Here is a 26,079-nt window from a genome sequence, read left to right on the forward strand (position 1 = left end):
GTTTCCTTATTTGGAAAATGAAAGAAACAACAGAATTAGCTTAGTGGATTGTTTACATGGTGTACAAAATCACTTGTAATAGTGACTGGTACATAGTGTTACATGAGTGTTGTAATATTATACAGTGAAATAATTGCAACAAGGCATCTGTCTTTACATATGTCATTTTCTCTGCCTGAAACACTTCCCTCCCCATTCCTTGCATTAACCCACCAACTTTGGGGCTTCCCTGGAGGCTCAGTGGTCAAGAATCAGCCTGCAAATGCAGGAGACACAAGCTGGATCCCTGATCTGGGAAGATCCCACATGCTGAGGAGCAACTAAGATCCCTTGTGCCACAACTATGGAGCCTGTGCTCTAGAGTCCGGAAGAGGCAACTGCTGAGCCCATGAGCCACGACTGCTGAAGCCCCTGTGCCCTAGGGCCCTTGCAACATACAAGAGAAGCCACTGCAATGAGAACCTGTGCTCCACAACTAGAGAGTAGCCTCTGCTTCTCACAGCTGGAGAAAGGCCCGCACAGCAGTGAAAACCCAGCATGGCAAAAAGAAATAAATCATTAATTCACTAATAAATAAATGAAGCACCGAATTCTCCAGCAGGTCTTTCTCTTGTCATCAAGCTCCCATTCTCATTTCTTTTAGAAGTGATCCTCCCACAGAGTCCTTACCTCCCCTTCTCATAGCTCTTGTTACACTGCCCGTGGGCTTCCCTGGTGGCTCAGAGGTTAAAGCATCTGCCTGCAATGTGGGAGACCTGGGTTCGATCCCTGGGTCGGGAAGATCCCCTGGAGAAGGAAATGGCAATCCATTCCAGGATTCTTGCCTGGAGAATCCCATGGATGGAGGAGTCTGGTGGGCTACAGTCCACGGGGTCACAAAGAGTCAGACACGTTTGAGCAACTTCACTATAATTATCTGGTACTAATATAATCATGAAGAGGAGAAACTGTATTTCTTTAGTCCAAGTTGGAACCCTAGACCAAGCAAACTACCTGGCATATAGCTTATGTTCAATAAAAAAACTGAACGAATAGGTGAAAGTAGAAAAGAAAGTGAAAGTTTAGGAAATCATCTTAGTGAGTACTAATATAATAATAAGGGATAAGTATAAGATGCAATCTAAACATATAGGCATGTACAAAATGCGCAGGTGAATATAATATTGATGTCTACTTTTAACAGAATTACAAGAGTCAAAAAAGGAAATGATAATAAATAGAAGTGAAGCATGAAATCCTACAGTGACAAAAGGAGCAACTGTTAATTTGTGGGGCGTAGAAAGAGTAGTGGGACTTCCCTGCTGACTCAGTTTGTAAAGAACCTGCCTGCAATGCAGCAGCTGCAGGAGACCTAGGTTCGAGCCCTGGGTCAGGAAGATTCCCTGGAGGAGGGCATGGCAACCTACTCCAGTATTCTTGCCTGAAAAACCCAATGGATAGAGGAACCTGCTGGGCTAGAGTCCAAGGGTTGCAAATAGTTGGACACAACTGAAGGAAGCTAGCAACACATGCAGAGAGAATAGATTAGCTTAGGATGCAGCATTTCTTAAAACTTTACTAGGATATTAAACAAAGCCACCTCATGGTTGTCTATCTCACATAAAAGAGAAATGTGCTTAAACTTGACAATGCCTGTAATTTGGTATCTAATGGGGACATTTCACAACAAACTGTAGAAAATTCTTAAAGTGAAGGGAATACCACATCACCTTACCTGCCTCCTGAGAAATCTGGATGCAGGTCAAGAGGCAACTGTTAGAACTGGACATGGATTCTGGTTCAAAATTGGGAAAGGAATACATCAAGGCTGTATACTGTCGCCCTGCTTATTTAACTTATATGCAGACTACATCATGAGAAATGCTGGGCTGGATGAAGCACAAGCTGGAATCAAGATTGCCAGGAGAAATATCAATAACTTCAGATATGCAGATGACACCACCATTATGGCAGAAAGCAAAGAGGAACTAAAGAGCCTCTTGAAAGTTAAAGAAGGGAGTAAAAAAGAATTCATTTGAATCAGTTCTGATGAGATGGATGAAACTGGAGCCGATTATACAGAGTGAAGTAAGCCAGAAAGAAAAACACCAATACAGTATACTAACACATATATATGGAATTTAGGAAGATGGCAATGACGACCCTGTATGCAAGACAGGGAAAGAGACACAGATGTGTATAACGGACTTTTGGACTCAGAGGGAGAGGGAGAGGGTGGGATGATTTGGGAGAATGACATTCTAACATGTATATTATCATGTGAATTGAATCGCCAGTCTATGTCTGACGCAGGATGCAGCATGCTTGGGGCTGGTGCATGGGGATGACCCAGAAAGTTGTTATGGGGAGGGAGGTGGGAGGGGGGTTCATGTTTGGGAATGCATGTAAGAATTAAAGATTTTAAAATTTAAAAAATAAAAAAATAAAATTTAAAAAAAAAAAAACCAACATTCAAAAAACTAAAAAAAAAAAAAAAAATGCAGGCTTAAAACTCAACATTCAAAAAACTAAGATCATGACACCTGGCCCCATCACTTCATGACAAATAGATGGAGAAACAATGGAAACAGTGACAGACTTTATTTTCTTGGGCTTCAAAATTACTGTAGATGGTGACCGCAGCCATGAAATTAAATGACGCTTGCTCCTTGAAAGAAAAGCTATGAACAACCTCAACAGCATATTAAAAAGCAAAGACATTACTTTACCAAAAAGGTCTGTCTAGTCAAAGCTATGGTTTTTCCAGTAGTCATGTATGGATGTGAGAGGTGGACCATAAAGAAAGCTGAGCACTGAGGAATTGATGCTTTTGGACTGTGATGTTGGAAAAGATATCTTGAGAGTCCCTTGGACTGCAAGGAGATCCAACCAGTCCATCCTAGAGGAATTCAATCTGAATATTCATTGGAAGGACTGATGTTGAAGCTGAAGCTCCAATACTTTGGCCACCTGATGAGAAGAACTGACTCATTGGAAAATACCCTGATGCTAGGAAAGGTTGAAGGCGGGAAGAGAAAGGGACAGCAGAGGATGAGATGGTTGGATGGCATCACCGACTTGATGGACATGAGTTTGAGCAAGCTCTGGCAGTTGTTGATGGACAGGGAGACCTGGCATGCTGCAGTCCATGGGGTCGTAAAGAATTGGACACGACTCAGTGACTGAACCGAACTGAATGGGGGCATTAAAACATATTTGCTGGAAGGAATTATTGTGACTTACTTTAATTTGATGGCTTTGAATTTCTGAATGCTTAAATTTTTTTTTCTCATTCTCAAGTGATGACTCTTGATGAAACTGACCTATCCTTCTTAAATTAGTTTTTTAAAGGCATAAAACAAAGAAAAATGGGAAGAAGTCTTTCAATTTATATTCTTTCACGTATAGCTATAGCAATTTTGCATCCTATGATAACTCTGCATAGATTTTATCCAAAGTGGATTCAATTGTTGGACATATACTTGTTGTCCAAGGAATTAGAGAACTGGTCACCGGTATCAGAAAACACTCCAGAGTTTACTGTGCGGGGAGTTAGTCAATTGTTTACAGAAATGTTGGATATTCTGACAGCCAAGCCTGATTCTCTTATTTATTTTGAATGATGTTACCGTATTCCCCAACATAATGTGATTATGTGGGTGAAGAAATAGAAAATACATGGGAAAATCATTAACTTTGAAAAAAATGTTTTTCAGTCACAACCTAAGTGGCCAGCTGAAATCGGAACATGTCTGATGTTACAGAAGGTAAACTCTGGACAGTGCGTTTCATGCAGTATCGAAATTACTAGCAGTTGAAGCATGTTTCGTTCTTATTCTTACTAAATGTTGCATCAGAAGTTGTACTTGTCACTCACATGGAAGGTCTAAGATGAAGTTTAAAATGGAAAAAGACATTATGGATGCTGTGGTTGCCAAACAGTATTTCAGAAATAACAGAAAAGATGAGAGAGATTTCCCAGCAACAAATGCAGACCTGTTTCACCTGCCACGTTTAGAATAGACATATTTCCCCTCTTAGTATGCAATAGACATATTCATCCATTATTAATATTCACCAGAATGGAAAGATAAACATCAGTTAACTTCAAACCAAATTGAGGGAGTCATAGAAGTGAAGAGGAATCTAAGCACGGACATCTGGAGCAGTGTACATTCTGATATCAGGGTGAGGCATAAGATCTATTAACAATTACAGTGTCTCCTATTATTTTAGCTAAAGATTTTCATTTATTTCAATATATTTTATTAGAAGTACCTGCTATTAATTTAAATAAATCAGCAGAAAGAAGAGGTTGGCAGCAAAGAGAGGGATATCTGAAGAGAGAAATAAGCTTTTTTTTACAGCAAAGGAAGCCATAAACAAAATGAAATGAGAACTTACAGAATTGGAGAAAATATTCTCAAAAGAGGGCTTCCCTGGTGCCTCAAAGGTTAAAGCGTCTGCCTGCAATGTGGGAGACCTTGGTTCGATCCCTGGGTCGGGAAGATCCCCTGGAGAAGGAAATGGCAACCCACTCCAGTATTCTTGCCTGGAGAATCCCATGGACGGAGGAGCCTGATAGGCTACAGTCCACGGGGGTCGCGAAGAGTCAGACACAACTGAGCGACTTCACTTCACTTCATTCTCAAAAGATGCAACCAACAAGGGCTTACTTTCCAAAATCTGTATACAAACAGCTCATACAGCTCAAGAACAAAAAACAATCCAGTTGAAAAGTAGGCAGAACGATCTAAATAGACATTTCTCCAAAGAAACAGACACAGACAATAGACAAACGATGCTCAACATCACTAATTATTAGAGAAATGCAAATCAAAAGTGCAATGAAGCACCACCTCACGCCAGTCGATGACTATCATTAAAGACTTTACAGATGAGAAATGCTGGAAAGATATACAGAAAAAGGTACCTTCCCACACTGTTGGTGGGAATGCAGATTGGTACAGCCATTATGGTTCCTCCAAAAACTAACAGAATTACCATATGATCCAGCAATCCCTTTCTTGGGCATGTATCCTGACAAAACTAATCCAAAAAGACGCATGCACCCTTATGTTCAAAGCAGCACTCTCTGTAGTAGCTAAGACATGGAGACAACCTAGATGTCCATCGACAGATGAATGAACAAAGAAGCAGTGCACACATACAATGGAATACTCCTCGGCCATGAAAAGCACAAAATAACGCCATTTGTAGCAACATGGGGGCAACTAGCCATTATCATACCAAGTGAAGTGAGTCAGAATGAGGAAGACAAATACCGTTTGATATTGCTTATATGTGGAATCTAAACTATGACAGAAATGAACCCACTTACAAAACAGAAATAGACTCATGGAAATACAGAACAGACTTGCGGTTGCCAAGGGGAAGATGGTGGGGGAGGAATGGAGAGGGGGACTGGGCTTAGCAGGTGTAACTATTACTGATAGAGTGAATAAACAACGAGGTCTCCCTGGGTGGCACAGAGGACATATTCAGCGTCCTCTGATAAACCACAATGGAAAAGAATAGAAAAAAACAATGTGTACACACACACACATATATAACATGTATTTATATATAAATATATACAATTGAATTCATATAAATATTATATATATATACATATACACACATATATATGTGTGTGTATATATGTATATATATATAAAATGGAGTCACTTTCCTGTACAGCAGAAATTAACAGCACATTGTAAATCAACTATACTTTAATAAAAAAAGAAAAAAAAACTTTTCTTAATTGCCCAAAGGGTAATTTATTGAACCTGTTTTTCAGGTATCTGTTAGTTAGAGCCAAGCCTAATTGTTTAGTACTGACAATGTGTCAGGCACTAATCTCTATGCTTTATATATAAGCAATATAAATGCTCCTCTCAGCAATGTTATGAAGTAGATGTTCTTAATAGCCCCGTTTTACAATGAAACCTGAAGCATAGACGAGCATGAAGAATAGGCCCAAAGAGTGAGCAGGTACTGGGTACTGGGAAATAACAATCTCCCTTCAGAGTTTGTGCCCTAGAAACTAGGTTGAGCTTAATATTAGTAAAGCTATTAACTTGGCCAAGCCATTTTTAACTGGCATTACATCAATTCAACTGGAAATTAAAAAACTACTAAAAAGTAAAAAGTGTCTGAGAATCCTATATTCCCTCCATGTTAGAACTTTTGTGAATATTATTCTGGGATTAGTTAGTAGGTATGTTACATTAACTTATAAAATGCAGAGAAGTAGGAATACTTCTAAAATCTAACATAGAAAAATAGGTCAATGTGCTTTTCTTGGTTAAATATATGGCACTCTTATTAAGTATAACCTAGAATTAAAAAACTTTCACTTTTCTATGGCAAATGTTAAATTCCAAGTTTACTTTATACTTGTCAAGGTTATTATGCTATATCTCTAAGGGGGACAAATAATTTTAGGACTAAAAATAAACAATAAACTTGAATTATGCATAATTAGAAAAAATTCTAGGAAGTATTTTATCATCTCTGGATTTTATTTTTACTTAAATTTGGCAGCAATAACATTGATATTTGGAAAAGAATAAAATCCATCAGAGAAAACTGCCACTGTTCTGTGCTGACATTGAAATGGAGTACTTTGGAGACTGACTCTCCAATTTCCAGGCAGAAACACTCCCATGTCAGTTATTATCACTATTGACTTTACTCACAGGAGCTCTAATGGAAGTTTAGGGAATTTTGTCATTAGTGCTAACACACACACACATACACATAAACACACCCATTATACCTGAGGGAAATAAGAGGTCATTCTGATTATTAGCTCTGCTTTCACTTGTAAAATCCAAGTCATCATGTTAGAGGTACTTCGGGAGTCAAGACTGAATTGGTTTACAAAGAAAAAAAAGAGGGCAAGTATAAGATAGTTAGACAGACAGTTTAATAGGTAGATGATAAATAGATAGGCAGAGTCCTGCAGCTTTATTTTCAATATTTTCTCCAAATTTGGGGAGAGCACATAAAACACAGTCATAAGCCAATTTGTCTTATGTATCCAAATTCTGTCTTGAAGATAATTCTAAAATATTAAAGCACAGGCCATTTTACTTTTATGTATTTTTCTTTCATATATTGTTCAACCCAAACTCAGAATACTAGCCCTCTCCAATGTGTGTGTGTACATGTGTGTTAAGCAAAAGAAATTATTTACTTTATGTGATAAGTGGAGAACTATAAATAACAGAAGAAGGTAGAGATCACCAACCGTGCCAAGTGATTCTTCCAGCAGCACAACATACACCACCATGCGTGCACACACACATAAACACCTGCACACACACGTTTTTCCATTTTGTCAGTGTTCTCCACAGAAAAAATAAAATAAATGGTGTCCACAGGTCCTGTAAGCATCAGGAACCTTTCACTAGGATTTACTTGCTCATCTCCAAATACTGTTTCCTGCTTTCCCTAAATCAAACACTATGTCTGTTGCTTCTTGCTGCTTCTTCAGGGTAAAAACAATTAATGGAACAAATGGAACATATTTGATGCCTATAACATTGACTGGTTCTATGGCATTGAGCAAGCCATCTCCAGAGAGTAGGAGCAAAATGTTGGAGATGCAGTGGTTACAATGGAATGACATTCGAGTGAATGTAAGAGGTTTTTAGATAAAACACCCACTATATTATTTTGCCTGTGTTTGCTTGCTAAGTTGCTTCAGTCGTGTCTGACGCTATGTGACCCCATGGACTGTAGCCTGCTAGGCTCCTCTGTCCATGGGATTCTCCAGGCAAGAATACTGGAGTGGGTTGCCATGCCCTCCTCCAGGGGATCTTCCCAGCCCAGAAGTTCAACCCACACCTCTCACCTCTCCTGCACTGGCAGGTGGGTTTCTTTACCACTAGAGCCACCTGGGGAGCCACTATTTTGCCTGTACAGCTCTATACAGTCAGTTTTTCGACAAAAATCCATCCTCAATTAAAATATTAAAACTGCTAAAAAGAGAGTAATGGTGAACTGATGATTTCAAGTATTGGAAAAGGTTTGGTTATAATTCTCTTTGCTGAGAAGCTTTTATTATTAAATAAGAAGAAAACAATATTTCAGTTACTTAACATAAAAATCTCAACTAAATAACTAGTTATAGTAAATCATAGATTAAATGAAATATTTTTCTTATAAATCTGAGCTACTTCACACATAAACTTTTTTTCTATTTTCAAATGAGTCTTAATCTGTCTTAACAATTATTTCCATAGAAAACTGCATTAGCCTCCCGTAATACCTAACATAGAATTAGAAGCACAGTAACATGCACATACATATTTTAATCATGTATTATTATACTAAGTATTAAAACTTACTTCTGCTTTCTTTATAATATTTTTACCCAAAACTATCTTCTTATATTTTTCAGTTATGACTAAAAGAAATGAAAATACAATTTTACTTGTTCAGATAGATAGTTACCATTTTTACATATTATCTTTGTTTTCATGTTATGTCATTAATAAATCAGGAATTTCAAATCATGTAGGTAAACAACTCTCTTACCTGTGAGAATAAATGTCAAAAAGCAGGATAAAATGGAAAATTTTGACTATTGTCAAAACACTTTCAAGCATTTACAATAGAGAAACTAGAACATAAAAATTTTGCCATATCATAGCTATCATTAATAAGATTAGGAGTTCTTACATTTTAGAAAAAAGAACAATATTTAGATAATAAAAAGCTTATAGTACATATCCATTTCTGACAAAATAAAATTGAATGCCATTCAAAGTGCTTAGCCAGGCCAAACTCAATAGCAGATAAAGAACTCAAGTACTTTTTCCTTAGTCAATAACACTCAAAGACTCCACTTTAGAAATTACCATATAAATGGTCCATTATGCATGCTTATATTTGGTCAGAATAATAAACCAAAGAGATGAATTATATCAGAGTGATTGATTTTGCTTTCATATGTATCAGTATTGTCAGTGAATTTCCATTAGCTGATCTAAGCCATGATAACAGATAAAATAAAAGGAAAATATTCTCATAAGTGAGACAGACATTTTTGATAAGGTTTGCCAGTTCAATAGAAAGGATTTTGTTTAATAAGCATGTATGTTAGTCACCTGAATTTCTCTAATATATGCAAGATCCTTGAATCAACATGTATTCTGGAGGGCTGGATGTGGCTCAATGATTAACGATAGCTATTGCTAAATTTTCTTGACTTTTATAAGTTGGTTGATGTCTCATTGGTAGCTTGAAATTGAACATGGTGGGAGTATTTACACTATCAGCAAATGCTACAATCCAGGTTTGTTTTCCCAGAGAGTTGATATTAAACATTTATTCGCACACACTGCCTGAAAAGAAATTCTACTGGTGAAACGCTGAGTAATTTTCTGCAACTATTTCACAACCAGTTTCTTAAGATGGTGAAAAGAGCATGACATTTAGTATCAATAGATGGATATTTGAGACTAAACACCTGTTTATATGCAAATCTTAGTAAGTCACCTAACCTGTCCAAATATGCATAAATGTCACTACTTTTAATGAGAATTTTGGTTAGATGATATGAAAAGTTTTCTCCATTTCTAAGACTGTCTGACTCATTGCCATATATGTTTATACCTCATTCTCCTCCCAGTAGAAGAGTGAAACTAATGGTTAAGAGCTGGATAAAGCGGAAAACTATGATAAGTCAATCAGGCTGACTGTCAGGATGGAAGTGACAAAGGGCTGTGTGAATGATGAATAACAGGATAACAACAGCTAGACACAGAAGACAAAAGTTCAGTTCTGGCTCACAGGCATTTTGAAGAAATGAAGGACCAATCACTGCCAGATGTTCTAAAGAATCAACAAAGATTAAAATTTTTATTTGATTGTTCAAGGATCTTAAATATTGGCAACAAATTACATTTGAAAATATCTGTGTTGTTAAACAGATCAGTAGGCTGGAAACGAATTGTTAGTCATCAGTTTGATAACCCTACTCCAAAATCAAGAAGAGGAACAGAAATAGTGATAGGGTGTTTCTACAAGAGAAATGAAATAAAGCAGGTATTTAGTGAAGTATGAAGTATGAAAGCTGCTCAGTAGTGTCCATCTCTTTGCGACCCCATGGGCTGTAGCCTACCAGGCTCTTCTGTCCATGGAATTCTCCACGTCAGAATACTGGAGTTATCCCTTCCCTTCTCCAGGGGATCTTCCCAATCCAGGTGTCGAACCCAGGTCTCCCACATTGCAAGCAGATTCTTTACCATCTGCACCACCAGGGAAGCCCAACATTATATTGTTTTTACTACTAGCAAAGAGATGAGTGCCAAATAGACACCATGAGTGCCAAATATACACCATAAGAATACATTAAAAAAAAAACTGTTTTGACCAGAAATATTATATAAACTATATTTTTCTTACTCCAGTTGAAAACATTAACAACAAATTATGTTGGGAGCACTAGAGAAAAAACCTGCCAAATTAAACACTAAAGTAGAAGTCCCAGTGTAACTAGCCATTTGCTTATTTATCTATAAGAATGCAGTTAGTTTAATCTGAATTTCAAACAAATACAGACTTGAGTTCAGAGACTCAGGTCTAAGTCATCAACATTGCAGTTACTTAGAATATATTCTCTGACAATTGCCTCAGGTATATCTGCATGAATGATTGTTCTGTACGGAATAATGAATGTATATAATAGAAAACACAGTTGTCACTAGGTATTTTCAGTCAGTTGTGAAACAATGTCATGCACAATAAGCTTTCCAGAAAAATTATTTAAACCATGTGAACAAAGCTAGTTAAAAAAAAAAACCACATTATTTTTTGTTCCTATAGCCTTTTACCAACTTAGAATATGTAAGATTTGTTATTTAGTTATGATACAAATTTCACTGATTCTCTGGGCAAACAATTTTAAAGGTCCTTAATGGGTTTCAAATTTTGCTTAAAATATTTCAAATATACATGGTTTGAGGTTTATAAATAATATGCACAAAATCATTCAGTTTTCTAGAAGAGATATTGATTTTGCTCTGCAGAAGTCAGCTGAAAGCCTAGGTAGATACATGAAGTTCAATTTAATGAAGTGCTTCAGAACCCAGCTATAGGATCTGTGTTATTTCTTTAAGAGTTGGAAAAAAAATGGAATTCAATTTTAGGATTACTTAGAAACTTGTGTCTGAAGTTTGCGGTATAAATCCCTAGCTAAACAAAGTTTCTTCAGTTGTTTCCTCTTTTTGTCTGTGAAAAATAACATTCTTTTATCTCTGGCCAGGAAACACAAGTCAGAAACAGTTCAAGATCTGTGATAAGATATAAATAGGAATGTATTAACTTTTTGAATATCATTTTGGCAAAGAGTACAAAGCTACATAAATTAATACTTTTATTACAGTCAAAAGTCATACATTCAAAAGGAATGATAAAAGGACACAAATATGGTCATGCTAATATAAAGCTACACTCTTCTATAGAGATATTACTGGAAAGTGAGCTGCTGAAATCAGCAATACGGGCTCTGCCACTAATTGAATATCTACAAGCAGTCTTGGATCAGACTGGGTCTCAACAGTCTGCTCTGTAAAATGAGGGGTTTATAGCTCAATTGTGTCTAAGGATCAGCCTCTTAGATATATACTAATTACCTATGTACTATGGCAGAAAGTGAAGAACTAAAAAGTCTCTTGATGAAAGTGAAAGAGGAGAGTGAAAAAGTTGGCCTAAAGCTCAACATTCAGAAAACGAAGATCATGGCATCTGGTCCTATCACTTCACGGCAAATAGATGGCGAAACAGTGAAAACAGCGTCAGACTATTGTTTGGGGCTCCAAACAGGTGGTGATTGCAGCCATGACATTAAAAGATGCTTACTCCTTGGAAGGAAAGTTATGACCAACCTAGATGGCATATTGAAAAGCAGAGATATTACTTTGCCAACAAAGATCTGTCTAGTCAAGGCTATGGTTTTTCCAGTAGTCATGTATGGATGTGAGAGTTGGACTGTGAAGAAAGCTGAGTGCCGAAGAATTGATGCTTTTGAACTGTGGTGTTGGAGAAGACTCTTGAGAGCCCCTTGGACTGCAGGGAGGTCCAACCAGTCCATCCTAAAGGAGATCAGTCCTGGGTGTTCATTGGAGGGACTGATGTTGAAGCTGAAGCTCCAGTACTTTGGCCACCTCATGCGAACAGTTGACTCATTGGAAAAGACTGTGATGCTGGGAGGAATTGGGGACAGGAGGAGAAGGGGACGACAGAGGATGAGATGGCTGGATGGCAACACCAACTCGATGGACGTGAGTCTGAGTGAACTCCGGGAGTTAGTGATGGACAGGGAGGCCTGGCATGCTGTGATTCATGGGGTCGCAAAGAGTCAGACATGACTGAGCGACTGAACTGAACTGAACTGAAAGTATCTCTATATTTAAAATTATATCCTTCAAATATTTTTACCACACCTCAAATATTTTTAAATTATTCCTAATCCTGAACTTTTTTTTATTATGTATGGTTTTATCAATGAGACACAACAAAATTTTCTGATGCATGAAATGACAATCTGAAATGCTTTTCAAGTGAGTTAAAGTTTTCTCAGCAGTTATGCATTTCCTCACACCTTCTTTAATATTTTAAAATATTTTCTACTTATTTTAAGGAAGACTATAGTGATATTTTTTAAAGAAACCCAAGTCAGAGGATACAGTTGCTTCAATGTATGTATATAAATACATGGCAATTTTAGACATTCCTTTATACTCTTAAGAGTCCCTTGGATTGCCAACCTGTCCATCCTAATATTCAGATTGGTCCTGAATATTCATTGGAAGGACCTTCGCTGAAGCTGAAACTCTAATACTTTGGCTACCTGATGCGAAGAACTGACTCATTTGAAAAGTCCCTGATGCTGGGAAAGATCGAAGGCGGGAGGAGAAGAGGACGGCAGAGGATGAGATGGTTGGATGGCATCACCGACTCAATGCACATGAGTTTGAGTAAGCTCTGGGAGTTGGCGATGGAGAGGGAAGCCTGGTGTGCTGCAGCTCATGGGGTCACAAAGAGTCAGACATGACTGAGTGACTGAACTGAACTTAGAGTAAAATATGGGGGATTTTCAAAGAAACTACAAAACTAGTTTTCAATATATTACTCTAACAAAACAAAGAACAAGTTATGAAAATGTTCCCTAAAATCATCAACCATCAGCTTGTTGAGAAAGTCCCCAATCAAACCTAAGTGTTAAAAGGTCCAGAACCCTGAGTGAGGATGTCAAATTCCCCAAACAGTTCACTGTGTTGTGAGTCACAGGCTTGGGCAATGCAGCGTCATTTCCTAACACTAACTGCTGGAGAGGAAACCGCACAGCTCCATCATCTCCTGGCCCGCCGGGACAGCATCACTTTTGAACAGTTCAGTCCGCTTTCAGTCTCCTTCCCAGACAGGCTACGTTTGTGTTTGTGATTTCCCTATCACCAAGTTTCTTCACAATAGAAGAAAACCAATCTACAAAGATTTCCTATTACTTAGATCCAAAAGAATAAAGTGAATGAAAATAGCGGTGTGTCACTATATTTTTTTTTGTAATTGTTTCTTCATCTTCTGTTTTCCAGTAAATCTCTTCCCTCCATGTAATATGCTTGCAGTCCCAGTATGTCTTCTCGTCAATATTTAGTGTCTGGCATGCTGTGAAAAGTCCAAGGACTTAGGTCCTATGCACACCAAGTGAAATGAGAAAACCAGAGCAGGGGAAACTTCAAGCCCACCATATATCATGGCGGAGAAAGAAGAGAGACGCATAAATCTATCTGAATATAATTTTGTTCTGTCACCTTGAATTATTCTAAACAGGTTATTCTTTTTAGTAGCTGTATGCATGCTTAGTCGCTCAATGGTGTCCGAATCTTTGTGACCCCAAGGACTGTAGCCCACCAGGCTCCTCTGTCCATGGGATTCTCCAGGCAAGAGTACTGGAGTGGGTAGCTGTTCACATCTCCAGGGGATCTTCCTGACCCAGGAATCAAACCCTGGGTCTGGGTTTGATTTTGCATTTAGTAATGCAGAAAGCATGGCATTCCTATCAGACTGGGCAAAAAAATGAAACACAAACTTTTCATTACAAAGTTTACATTAAAGTGGCAAAATACTTTAAATCACATAATTCCACATTTGGAAGATATGAACAGATGTGTTTTCTGTTCATATCCTGCATTGCAGGCAGATTCTTCACCGTCTGAGCTACCAGGCTGTATACCTGCTTCCTTCTATCACCTTCCATCCCTTTCTAGAAAAATATTTAGCATGTGGAATCACTGTTTGGATCTTGCAGCTTTTTGTAAACTGGGATTCTAATGAATAGTCTTTCATTAAAAATCAAGCCGTAACGTATTGAAGTCTTTCTATTTATTTCTCTCAAAAGAGGACTATTATGTAGTATTTAGCTATTAGACAATTCACTCCTGTGAATTAGGCACTCCTGTGAATTCTTGGTCTATTCTCTTCTAGTTAACCTTTCATCCTGCTTGGAAACTGTTTTGTGCATCTCTGCTCAGTGAGTCCATTCAGCTCATATATCCCACTGGAGGTTCCAGGCATTTGCCAAATTTCTTGGGCTGGCGTTCACAAATTACCATGTCTCTTCCTTATATGAATCTCTGAATAATGCAGGAGGGGAATCCATCACTAGAGGAAACCCACACTTCTGTTGCTTTCTTTGCAGTTTTAGACCCCGCCCAGCTCCTGGAATGCTGCGATTCATGGAGTCACAAAGAGTCGGACACAACTGAGTGACCGAACTGAACTGAACTGATAATCGGTGAATGGGTCAGCATGCCAAAACGCATCTGTTCATACCTTCCAAATGTGGAATTATGTGATTTAAAGTACATTAAAGTATTAAAGCCACTTTAATGTAAACTTTTTAATGAAAAATTTTGATTTCATTTCTTGTCTAGTCTGATAGGAATGCCATGCTTTTTACACTACTAAAATATTTGTCTGAAACATATTTTGTGTTTATTATTTTCCATAAAATAATCATAAAATAATTACTAATTTTGAAACTGACAGTTAATACTGTTGTAGGCATCTGTTCTAGAGAAAAAAGAAAGAAAATATTTTCCAGCTGAATAAACTACAAAATGTGCTGGCTTTGCCTATTAGTGACTTTTATTAACAGAGACCTGCTGATGGGTTATATGACTACAACTTTATGAATTCTACAAACTGTCAATTTCTTTTTTTTTTTTAATATGGTGACTACCATGAAGCAAAAACAAAGATGAGAGTTTTGGGAAACTGCCAATTTTCCACTCCAACTGTTTCTTTAATTTTTTATTATTTTAAAATAGACACTGCCAAGTAATTATAATGACTGTACAATTTTCCCAAACTCTACTGAAAAATAGACACTTTAATATAAGATCAGGTTGTCATATTGTGAAAATTTTATATATAGCTATAAAGTAATTTCTGTTACAAAGTTTACAAAATTCTGTTGAGTAAGATGATTTAATGCAATAAAATGCAAAATCATGACTTTAGCTGTAATAATTTTGCCTTAAGTAAGATTCACTGAAGCAAAGGAAAAAATAAAGTTAGATTCTATTAGACTAAATCACCAAAAAATATTAATATAGAACCCCTTGCATTTTAAATTATGAAAGAATATCCAGATGTCACACGATTGTTTTAGCTATTTAATTTCATCCAAGTGTGAACTGAAAAGATATCATGGGGTACCTGAAATAAGGAAGCTCTAAATCTGAACTCAGTTGCTTGGTGCTACCGTTTTATTAATTTTGGCCAATTTCTCTGATTTTATGATAAAGGCCAAGGAAAGTCAGTACATATAAGTCATTCAATGGAACCCATACAAGCTAAGTACCAAGAATTCCTAGTTACTTTATTGCACTATTCCCTTATTCAGTCGGTTCAGTTCAGTTCAGTTCAGTTCAGTCACTCAGCCGTGTCCGACTCTTTGCGACCCCATGAATCACAGCACGCCAGGCCTCCCTGTCCATCACCAACTCCCGGAGTTCACTCAGACTCTCGTCCACCGAGTCGGTGATGCCATCCAGCCATCTCATCCTCTGTTATCCCCTTCTCCTCCTGCCCACAATCCCTCCCAGCATCAGAGTCTTTTCCAATAAGTCAACTGTTCGCATGAGGTGGCCAAAGTACTGGAGCTTCAGCTTTAGCATTTTACTTATCTTTTAAAGAAGGAAAAATGGATTCTCCCACTGACTTTACTGTCTCTAGAAGGACATCAAAGGGTGATATTTCTTCAAAAAGCTTGCTTTAAATGAGTAATTAAAGAATAGGACAAGAAGTATGACCCATACTTCCATTATGGTGAAACAATTTGGTGTTGACAGTGGAAATGTATACTGCCTGAAATAAAACCTGTTACATGTTTAGTAAGGAATTAATGATAAGACAGTAACTGCCAGCCTAATCTCTGTAACACATTTCACTTGACCACCAACAAGGTCGTTGGATGATGGTTTCAGGATAAAAGTTAAAGCACAGTGGAACTGAATGATTGTGAGTTCTTAATACACTAGTACTTGACTGACACTGTCTCCAGGAACATTTAATCAGGGAATATAGCTAAATAATACCATTGCTGTGCTAACAAGGTCCTGAGCTGAAAACGCACATAAAACCAAGAATGCAGCAGGTATTTATCCAATACAGAGCAGTGACTTGTCACCAACAGTTTTTTGTAGTAACCTTAACTGAGATCTAACTTCATGATCCAGTTGGATAAAGACACACAGACAGGGTAAGGGCCACAGTAGCACAGAAATATCAGCACTGCTGCTCCCAATGTATGTTCACTGGGCCTTTATGATTACTTTCCTTTAACCCTAGGGCTTCCCTGGTGGCTCAGACAGCAAAGAGTCTGCCTCTTATGTGGGAGACCTGGATTTGACTCTGTGTCGGGAAGATCCCCTGGAGAAGGAAATGGCAACCCACTCCAATTTCTTGCCTAGAGGATTCCATGGATGGAGGAGCCTGGTAGGCATAGGGTCTCAGAGTTGGATGCGACCGAGCAATTTCACTTGTTCCTTTAATTCTAACAATTTATTTTCCACTAAGTAAAAACTACTTATCGGTTATATATAGCTTACTGCTTATCTAAGCTGCTCTCTCCTGAATATCTTAAATTTAGGTAGTTATTTTTCCTTAAGACAAAAATCTGTTCAAATTGCACAGAAGTAAAATCTTTTGAGGGATGAGGAATCCTCATGGCATATACAAAAATTCTACCAAACAGGCAGAATTGTAATTTATGGATGAGGATAATAACAACATATTAGATGGCTAAAATTCATAGGATATGATAAAAACTGTTTGTAAGAATGGAGAAAATACCTTAGGATTTTACGTTCAGTTGGGCCCAGTACAATACTAATTGGAGGAAATGACTGCTTAGATGGTAAAGAATATGCCTGCAACGTAGGAGACCCAGTTTGATCCCTGGTTTGGGAAAATCCCCTGGAGAAGGGAATGGCGACCCACTCCAGTATTCTTGGCTTCAGAATTCCATGGACAGAGGAGCCTGGTTGGCTACAGTCCATGGGGTGGCAAAAAGTCAGACACAACTGAGCAGCTAACACTTTACCACTTTCAAGAAACTGTACATTTTAAAAGATTTATGGGACACTTGATTCAGTTATATTCCTCAGCAAACTTAGACAATATATAGTCATACTGCTTAAAAATTTATTATATATTTGCCTTTTATTTAAAATTCACAACTAATTTTTTACTGTATATAAGAAGTCTCTGAATGTAGTCACTGCTAGATCACTTGAACTTAAATTAGAATAGCTTTATGCAGACTAATTCGAGACATATTCTGCATAGTGATCAGTGTTCTTTTTTCTTTAAAGGTCAGAGAAACAAGGGAATTTCTAATGTTATTTATGTATTTTCTACCACTCATTACAAGATTGGGTCTTCAGAGTAGAAAGGAAATAAAAGAACCAAAAGCAAGTAATGAATACAATCCATGAAATACATTCATGAATGTTTTGTGTAGCTCTTAAAATAGCAGAGAAAACCTTTGTTCTGAATACTAAGTGTCAGTATAGGAATTTTTTAAAGTAATGAAAATAAATGTATTTCCTTCCTTAACGTGTTTAAAATAACCATTTTCTTTCAGAAAGCATCATAATCAAACAATAATAGATACGTATATATATACAGAGAGAGAGAGTGTGAAAAACTATAATGAAGAGAAAACATTAAGTTACTGAATTATGGAACAAAGACAATATTCCTCAGGTGGCCAGGATGAATTCGTAGATGTTTAGTGTGAATGTTCCCATGCCACACTTCGTTATGATGATCTATTTACTTTTTAGTTAGAACTTATTCCTATATTTTCATTCTAGCAACTTAGGCACGTAAAATTTAGTAAGCACTGCTTTCACAATTTTGTGAATACTGAGCACAGGATGGTTCTTTATGTGTACCAGTTGATAAATTAATAAATTGTGGGAAAGACTAGTTATTCTAGTTTTAACCGCATTATTTGAGTTTCAAGCCTTCCTTCTTTCCATGATTTCCTTCTATTTCAAAATAAGCTGAATGGTTAATGTGATTCCCAGTGGTATCCAAATTCATATTAAAAAAAACTCATTTCCTCCTTCTGCTTGCTGTTTTGCTTCTTTGCTCTAAATAATGAACCCTTAAACAAAACTTCAAAGTCTTTTTTCAGCACAACTTGGCTCTTTTTCATGACTCCATTCGCCGTCCCCTTGCACCCAGGCCCCAGGCCCCAGGCCCCAGGCCCCAACATAATGAACACAGGGTTTTCATACTTTTTCTTAGGTATACAAAGGGATGAATAAATCAACCTTTTCTCTCATGAAATATACAATATAAAAAGACAGAGAACAATATAAAAAATAATCATACATTCTGATGATTGTTCTATTCGAAATATACGCCCCTTCTGAAGAGAAAAGACATCCAGGTTAATTTCAGAGAAAGGGACAAGAGTGAGGAATTGTGTCCAACTGGCTCTTACCTTTAAAGTGAAGAAGCAGAATGATCTAGGTGGAGAAAAGAAAAAAAAAAAAATACCTATCAAGGAGAAGCTCCAGGATACATCAATATCAGTGAGTGCTATGAAGGATTCTCTATTCCCCCAAAAGCACTCTAGATACCATGCAAAGTCTCAATGAGAAGAATCAAGAACTGGAAAACAGGCTGGCTGAGGGCATCCTGGCAATCCCACAGGGTCCTGTTGAGCCATACACGTGTGAATGACCTCTCAGATATAAGTTATTTATACTGTCACATTCCACAGTAAAATATGAATGATGGAAGCTGCCAGAAGACAATACCACTGCTCAAGGCCAACTAGATTAAGATATCAAGAAACCCTGCAATGCGGAAGGGTGGATATCAGAGTTGCCAGGAAGGGAAGAAATATTCTATCACGGAAATATCATGATGTTTAAAATACCCATTAAGCAGTCTCTAGCTGCTCAAAAGCATTAAAGAAGGATACATGTTTTACAAAGAAGTATTACAGCTGTGTTGCTCATTAGTCAAGATGGAAACCATATGGAAGTGTTTTTGGCTTAAAACTAAATTTAAAACAAGTAAGCCATTTTCAGAAAGTGTTCCGAGTGAATGTCTCCATTTTCAAAGTTGTCTTTTAAAATTGCATTTCCTTATACAATTTTGAGTTGATTCAATACTTTAAAATAATCCACTTGTATAACAGAGGTAAACTCAAGTTTCCTTAAGTCTAGTATTGGTCTGCTGCTGCTGCTGCTGCTGCTGCTGCTAAGTCACTTCAGTCATAAACGACCCTGTGCGACCCCATAGACGGCAGCCCACCAGGCTCCCCCGTCCCTGGGGTTCTCCAGGCAAGAACACTGGAGTGGGTTGCCACTGCCTTCTCCAATGCATGAAAGTGAAAAGTGAAAGTGAAGTCACTCAAACCTGTCCTACTCTTTGCGACCCCATGGACTGCAGCCTACCAGGCTCCTCCGTCCATGGGATTTTCCAGGCAAGAGTACTGGAGTGGGGTGCCATCGCCTTCTCCGAGCATTGGTCTATATCCGTGTATATTTTTACCGACGATTCTATTGGAAGCCTGGTCTGATTCAACTTCTTCTTCAAGTACATGTCATTCACATGAATTTAGCCTGCAGAGGATCAACCTAATTTTATATAGCCTTTTATCTTTATACTCATTAAAAAGTGACAGATTTTAACATCTAAAAGATAAGTTCAGAAAATAAGGTATTTGATACAGTATTTTTGTTTGAGTCCTACTGGAATAGACACTGATGCTGAAACATGTATGAAAATACAATGTGTTCACCTGTAAGAACCATATTGAAAATCATACACTGTAACAAAGGAACTAATATGCGCTTCTTTTAATAGAAAAGTACACTTGACCAATGAAATAGTTTATAACAGAGAGAGAGAGCTACACAGATAAGGGGTAAGCTAGAGATGCCACTTGATATCATTTCTGTAAGGTGTATCATTCCTTCCTACATTAAAATCCACAGACTAGGAATTACGACTATGCTCACTGCATTGGGAATTAAACACTCAGCTATAATAGTTTACAGGCTGCAAGTTAAAAGAAAACATAAATGATTCAGCAAAACTCTGAGAAACTTGGGAGGTTTCCCATTGTTCAACATAATATTATTTAATAAAAATGAAGAAATAAGTTTACTGATCATGAAATAGATAAACTAGAATATATCTTATATTCTGAATAAGAAGAAAAATTCAAGTTATTTAAACGCTTACAATAATAATATAATAGAAATAATGCAAAGACATAGAGAAAAACAATAGAATGGGAAAGACTAGAGATCGCTTTAAGAAAATTAGAGATATCAAGGGAACATTTCATGCAAAGATGGGCTCGATAAAGGACAAAAATGGTATGGACCTAACAGAAGCAGAAGATATTAAGAAGAGGTGGCAAGAATACACAGAAGAACTATACAAAAAAGATCCTCACAGCCCAGATAATCACAATGGTATGATTACTCACCTGGAATCAGGCATCCTGCAATGCAAAGTCAAGTGGGCCATAGGAGGCACACTATGAACAAAGCTAGTGGAGGTGATGGAATTTAGTGGAGCTATTTCAAATCCTCAAAGCTGATGGTGTGAAAGTGCTGCACTCAATATGCCAATAAATTTGGGAAACATAGCAGTGGCCACAGTACTTGAAAAGGTCAATTTTCATTCCAATCCCAAAGAAAGGTAATGCTGAAGAAGGCTCAAATTACTGCAGGGTTGCACTCATCTCACATGCTAGCAATTAATGCTCAAAATTCTCTAAGCCAGGCTTCAACAGTACAAGAACCGTGAACTTGCAGATGTTCAAGGTGGATTTAGAAAAGGCAGAGGAACCAGAGATCAAATTGCCAACATCCATTGGAATATCGGAAAAGTAACAGTATTGCAGAAAAATATCTATTTCTGCTTTATTGACTATGCCAAAGCCTTTGACTGTGTGGATCACAACAAACTTTGGAAAATTCTGAAAGAGATGGGAATACCAGACCACCTGACCTGCCTCTTGAGAAATCTGTATGCAGGTCAGAAGGCAGCAATTAGAACTGGGCATGGAATGAAAGACTGGCTCCAAATAGGGAAAGGAGTACGTCAAGGCTGTATATTGTCACCCTGCTTACTTAACTTCTATGCAGAGCACATCATGAGAAATGCTGGGCTGGAAGAAGCACAAGCTGGAATCAAGATTGCCGGGAGAAATATCAATAACCTCAGATATGCAGTTAACACCACCCTTATGGCAGAAAGTGAAGAGGAACTGAAGAGCCTCTTGATGAAAGTGAAAGAGGAGGGTGAAAAAGTTGGCTTAAAGCTCAACATTTAGAAAACTAAGATCATGGCATCTGGTCCCATCTCTTCATGAGAAATAGATGGGGAAACCATGGAAACAGTGTCAGACTTTATTTTTTTTGGGCTCCAAGATCACTGTAGATGGTGACTGCAGCCATGAAATTAAAAGACGCTTGCTCTTTGGAAAACAAGTTATGACCAACCTAGACAGCATATTCAAAAGCACAGATATTACTTTGCCAACAAAGGTCCATTTAGTCAAGGCTATCGTTTTTCTAGTAGGCATGTATGGATGTGAGAGCTGGACTATAAAGAAAGCTGAGTGCCGAAGAATTGATGTTTTTGAACTGTGGTCTTGGAGAAGACTCTTGAGAGTCCCTTGGACTGCAAGGAGATCCAACAGGTCCATCCTAAAGGAGATCAGTCCTGAATATTCATTGGAAGGACTGATGATGAAGTTTCAGTAATATGGTCACCTGATATGAAGAACTGACTCACTGTAAAGAACCTGATGCTGGGAAAGGTTGAAGGCAGGAGGAAAGGGGAAGACAGAGGATGAAATGGTTAGATAGCATCACCGACTCAATGGACATGAGTTTGAGTAACCTCCAGGAGTTGGTGATGGACAGGGAGGCCTGGTGTGCTACAGTCCATGGGGTCACAAAGAGTCAGACACAACTGAGAAACTGAGCTGATCCCAACTCAGAACAATATAGAAGGAAACTTAGTCTTCCAGCACAAGATGAAATTACTAGAAATAAGAAATTCAAGATGGCACAATAATTGCCAACAATATAAATACAGAATGGGAGACTGCTATATATTAAGCAATGTAAGACAATATATTATTGAGTATTGTTTGACACACACAAGGTGTAGCAAAGCAACCTGCATGGAATAAGTTCTTATATATGTATTATTAGTATACTGTACTTTATATATGTATATATAAAACAGTGTATAACACATTATTTACTCAGTAAATATACATAAGGTATTAATAATATATTAATATATTTTAATAATATACCCCTTGTCCAAGGTAAGGAGCAGCAGCTGCACTTTGCTGGAGCAGCCGTGAAGAGATACCCCACATCCAAGGTAACAGAAACGCAAGTAAGACGGTAGGTGCTGTTAGAGGGCAGACACACTGAAAGCCATACTCACAGAAAACTAGTCAATATAATCACACTAGGACCACAGCCTTGTCTGACTCAATGAAACTAAGCCATGCCATGTGGGATGGGTCATGGTGGAGAGGTCTGACACAATGTGGACCACAGGAGAAGGGAATGTCAAACCACTTCAGTATTCTTGCCTTGAGAACCCCATGAACAGTATGAAAAGGCAAAATGATAGGATACTGAAGAGGAACTCACCAGGTCAGTAGGTGCCCAATATGCTACTGGAGATCAGCAGAGAAATAACTCCAGAAAGAATGAAGGGATGGAGCCAAGCAAAAACAATACCCAGTTGTGGATGCGATCAGTGATAGAAGCAAGGTCCGATGCTGTAAAGAGCAATATTGCATAGGAAGCTGGAATGTCAGGGCCATGAATCAAGGCAAACTGGAAGTGGTCAAACAGGAGATGGCAAGAGTGAACGTCGACATTCTAGGAATCAGAGAACTAAAATGGACTGGAATGGGTGAATTTAACTCAGATGACCATTATATCTACTACTGCGGGCAGGAATCCCTTAGAAGAAATGGAGTAGCCATCATGGTCAACACAAGAGTCCAAAATGCAGTACTTGGATGCAATCTCAAAACGACAGAATGATCTCTGTTCATTTCCAAGGCAAACCATTCAATATCATGGTAATCCAAGTCTATGCCCCAACCAGTAATGCTGAGGAAGCTGACGTTGAATGGTTCTATGATGACCTACAAGACCTTTTAGAACTAACACCCCCCAAAAATGTCCTTTTCATTATAGGGGACTGGAATGCAAAAGTAGGAAGTCAAGAAACACCTGGAGTAACAGGCAAATTTGGCCTTGGAATGCAGAATGAAGCAAGGCAAAGACTAATAGAGTTTTGCCAAGAAAATGCACTGGTCATAGCAAACACCCTCTTCTAATAACACAAGAGAAGACTCTACACGTGGACATCACCAGATGGTCAACACTGAAATCAGACTGATTATATTCTTTGCAGCCAAAGATGGGGAAACTCTAGACAGTCAGCAAAAACAAGACTGGGGCTGACTGTTTCTCAGATCATGAACTCCTTATTGCCAAATTCAGACTCAAATTGAAGAAAGTAGGGAAAACCACTAGGCCACTCAGGTATGACCTAAATCAAATCCCTTATGATTATACAGTGGAAGTGAGAAATAGATTTAAGGGCCTAGATCTGATAGATAGAGTGCCTGATGAACTATGGAATGAGGTTCGTGACATTGTACAGGAGACAGGGATCAAGACCATCCCCATGGAAAAGAAAGGCAAAAAAGCAAAATGGCTGTCTGGGGAGGCCTTACAAATAGCTGTGAAAAGAAGAGAGGTGAAAAATAAAGGAGAAAAGGAAAGATACAAGCATCTGAATGAAGAGTTCCAAAGAATAGTGAGAAGAGATAAGAAAGCCTTCTTTAGCGATCAATGCAAAGAAATAGAGGAAAACAACAGAATGGGAAAGACTAGAGATCGTGTCAAGAAAATTAGCGATACCAAGGGAACATTACATGCAAAGATGGGCTCGATAAAGGACAGAAATGGTCTGGACCTAACAGAAGCAGAAGATATTAAGAAGAGGTGGCAAGAATACACGGAAGAACTGTACAAAAAAGATCTTCATGACCCAGATAATCATGATGATGCGAACACTAATCTAGAGCCAGACATCTTGGAATGTGAAGTCAAGTGGGCTTTAGAAAGCATCACTACGAACAAAGCTAGTGGAGGTGATGGCATTCCAGTTGAGCTATTTCAAATCCTGAAAGATGATGCTGTGAAAGTGCTGCACTCAATATGCCAGCACATTTGGAAAATTCAGCAGTGGCCACAGGACTAGAAAATGTCAGTTTTCATTCCAATCCCAAAAAAAGGCAAAGAATGCTCAAACTACCACACAATTGCATTCATCTCACACACTAGTTAAGTAATGCTCAAAATTCTCCAAGCCAGGCTTCAGCAATATGTGAACCCTTAACTTCCAGATGTTCAAGCTGGTTTTAGAAAAGGCAGAGGAACCAGTGATCAAATTGCCAACATCCGCTGAATCATGGAAAAAGCAAGAGATTCCAGGAAAACATCTATTTCTGCTTTATTGACTATGCCAATGCCTTTGACTGTGGGGGTCACAATAAACTGTGGAAAATTCTGAAAGAGATGGAAATAACAGACTACCTGACCTGCCTCTTGAGAAATCTGTATGCAGGTCAGGAAGCAACAGTTAGAACTGGACATGGAACAACAGACTGGTTCCAAATAGGAAAAGGAGTACGTCAAGGCTGTATATTGTCACCCTGCTTATTTAACTTCTATGCAGAGTATATCATGAGAAACACTGGGCTGGAAGAAGCACAAGCTGGAATCAAGATTGCCAGGAGAAATATCAATAACCTCAGATATGCAGATGACACCACCCTTACGGCAGAAAGTGAAGAGGAACTAAAAAGCTTTTTGATGAAAGTGAAAGAGGAGAGTGAAAAAGTTGGCTTAAAGCTCAACATTCAGAAAATGAAGATCATGGCATCTGGTCCCATCACTTCATGGGAAATAGATGGGGAAACAGTGGAAACAGTGGCAGACTTTATTTTTTGGGGCTCCAGGATCACTGTAGATGGTGACTGCAGCCATGAAGTTAAAAGACGCTTACTTCTTGGAAGAAAAGTTATGACCAACCTAGATAGCATGTTGAAAAGCAGAGACATTACTTTGCCAACAAAGGTCCGTCTAGTCAAGGCTATGGTTTTTCCTGTGGTCATGTATGGATGTGAGAGTTGGACTGTGAAGAAAGCTGAGTGCTGAAGAATTGATGCTTTTAAACTGTGGTGTTGGAGAAGACTCTTGAGAGTCCCTTGGACTGCAAGGAAATCCCACCAGTCCATTCTGAAGGGGATCAGCCCTGGGTGTTCTTTGGAAGGAATGATGCTAAAGTTGAAGCTCCAGTACTTTGGCCACCTCATGCGAAGAGTTGACTCATTGGAAAAGACTGTAATGCTGGGAGGGATTAGGGGCAGGAGAAGGGGATGACAGAGTATCACATGGCTGGATGGCATCACGGACTCGATGG

At 38.2% G+C, this 26,079-nt stretch overlaps 1 protein-coding gene across 2 annotated transcripts in view; it reads right to left on the bottom strand.

Annotated features, from left to right (window-relative positions):
* ST8SIA4 (ST8 alpha-N-acetyl-neuraminide alpha-2,8-sialyltransferase 4) overlaps positions 1-26,079 on the bottom strand; it is a 106,529-nt gene that overhangs the window by 28,324 nt on the left and 52,126 nt on the right. The window contains exon 5 of one of the 2 annotated variants that reach the window (XM_042250791.1): positions 19,019-19,043. The exons of the other annotated variant lie outside the window; for it this stretch is intronic. Coding sequence (XP_042106725.1) covers positions 19,019-19,043 — 25 coding nt within the window. The remainder of the gene's footprint in view (positions 1-19,018; positions 19,044-26,079) is intronic. 2 annotated transcript variants of the gene reach the window in all.

This window comes from Ovis aries, chromosome 5 (assembly GCF_016772045.2).
Source record: "Ovis aries strain OAR_USU_Benz2616 breed Rambouillet chromosome 5, ARS-UI_Ramb_v3.0, whole genome shotgun sequence".
In the NCBI taxonomy this organism is placed as follows: Eukaryota; Metazoa; Chordata; class Mammalia; order Artiodactyla; family Bovidae; genus Ovis; species Ovis aries.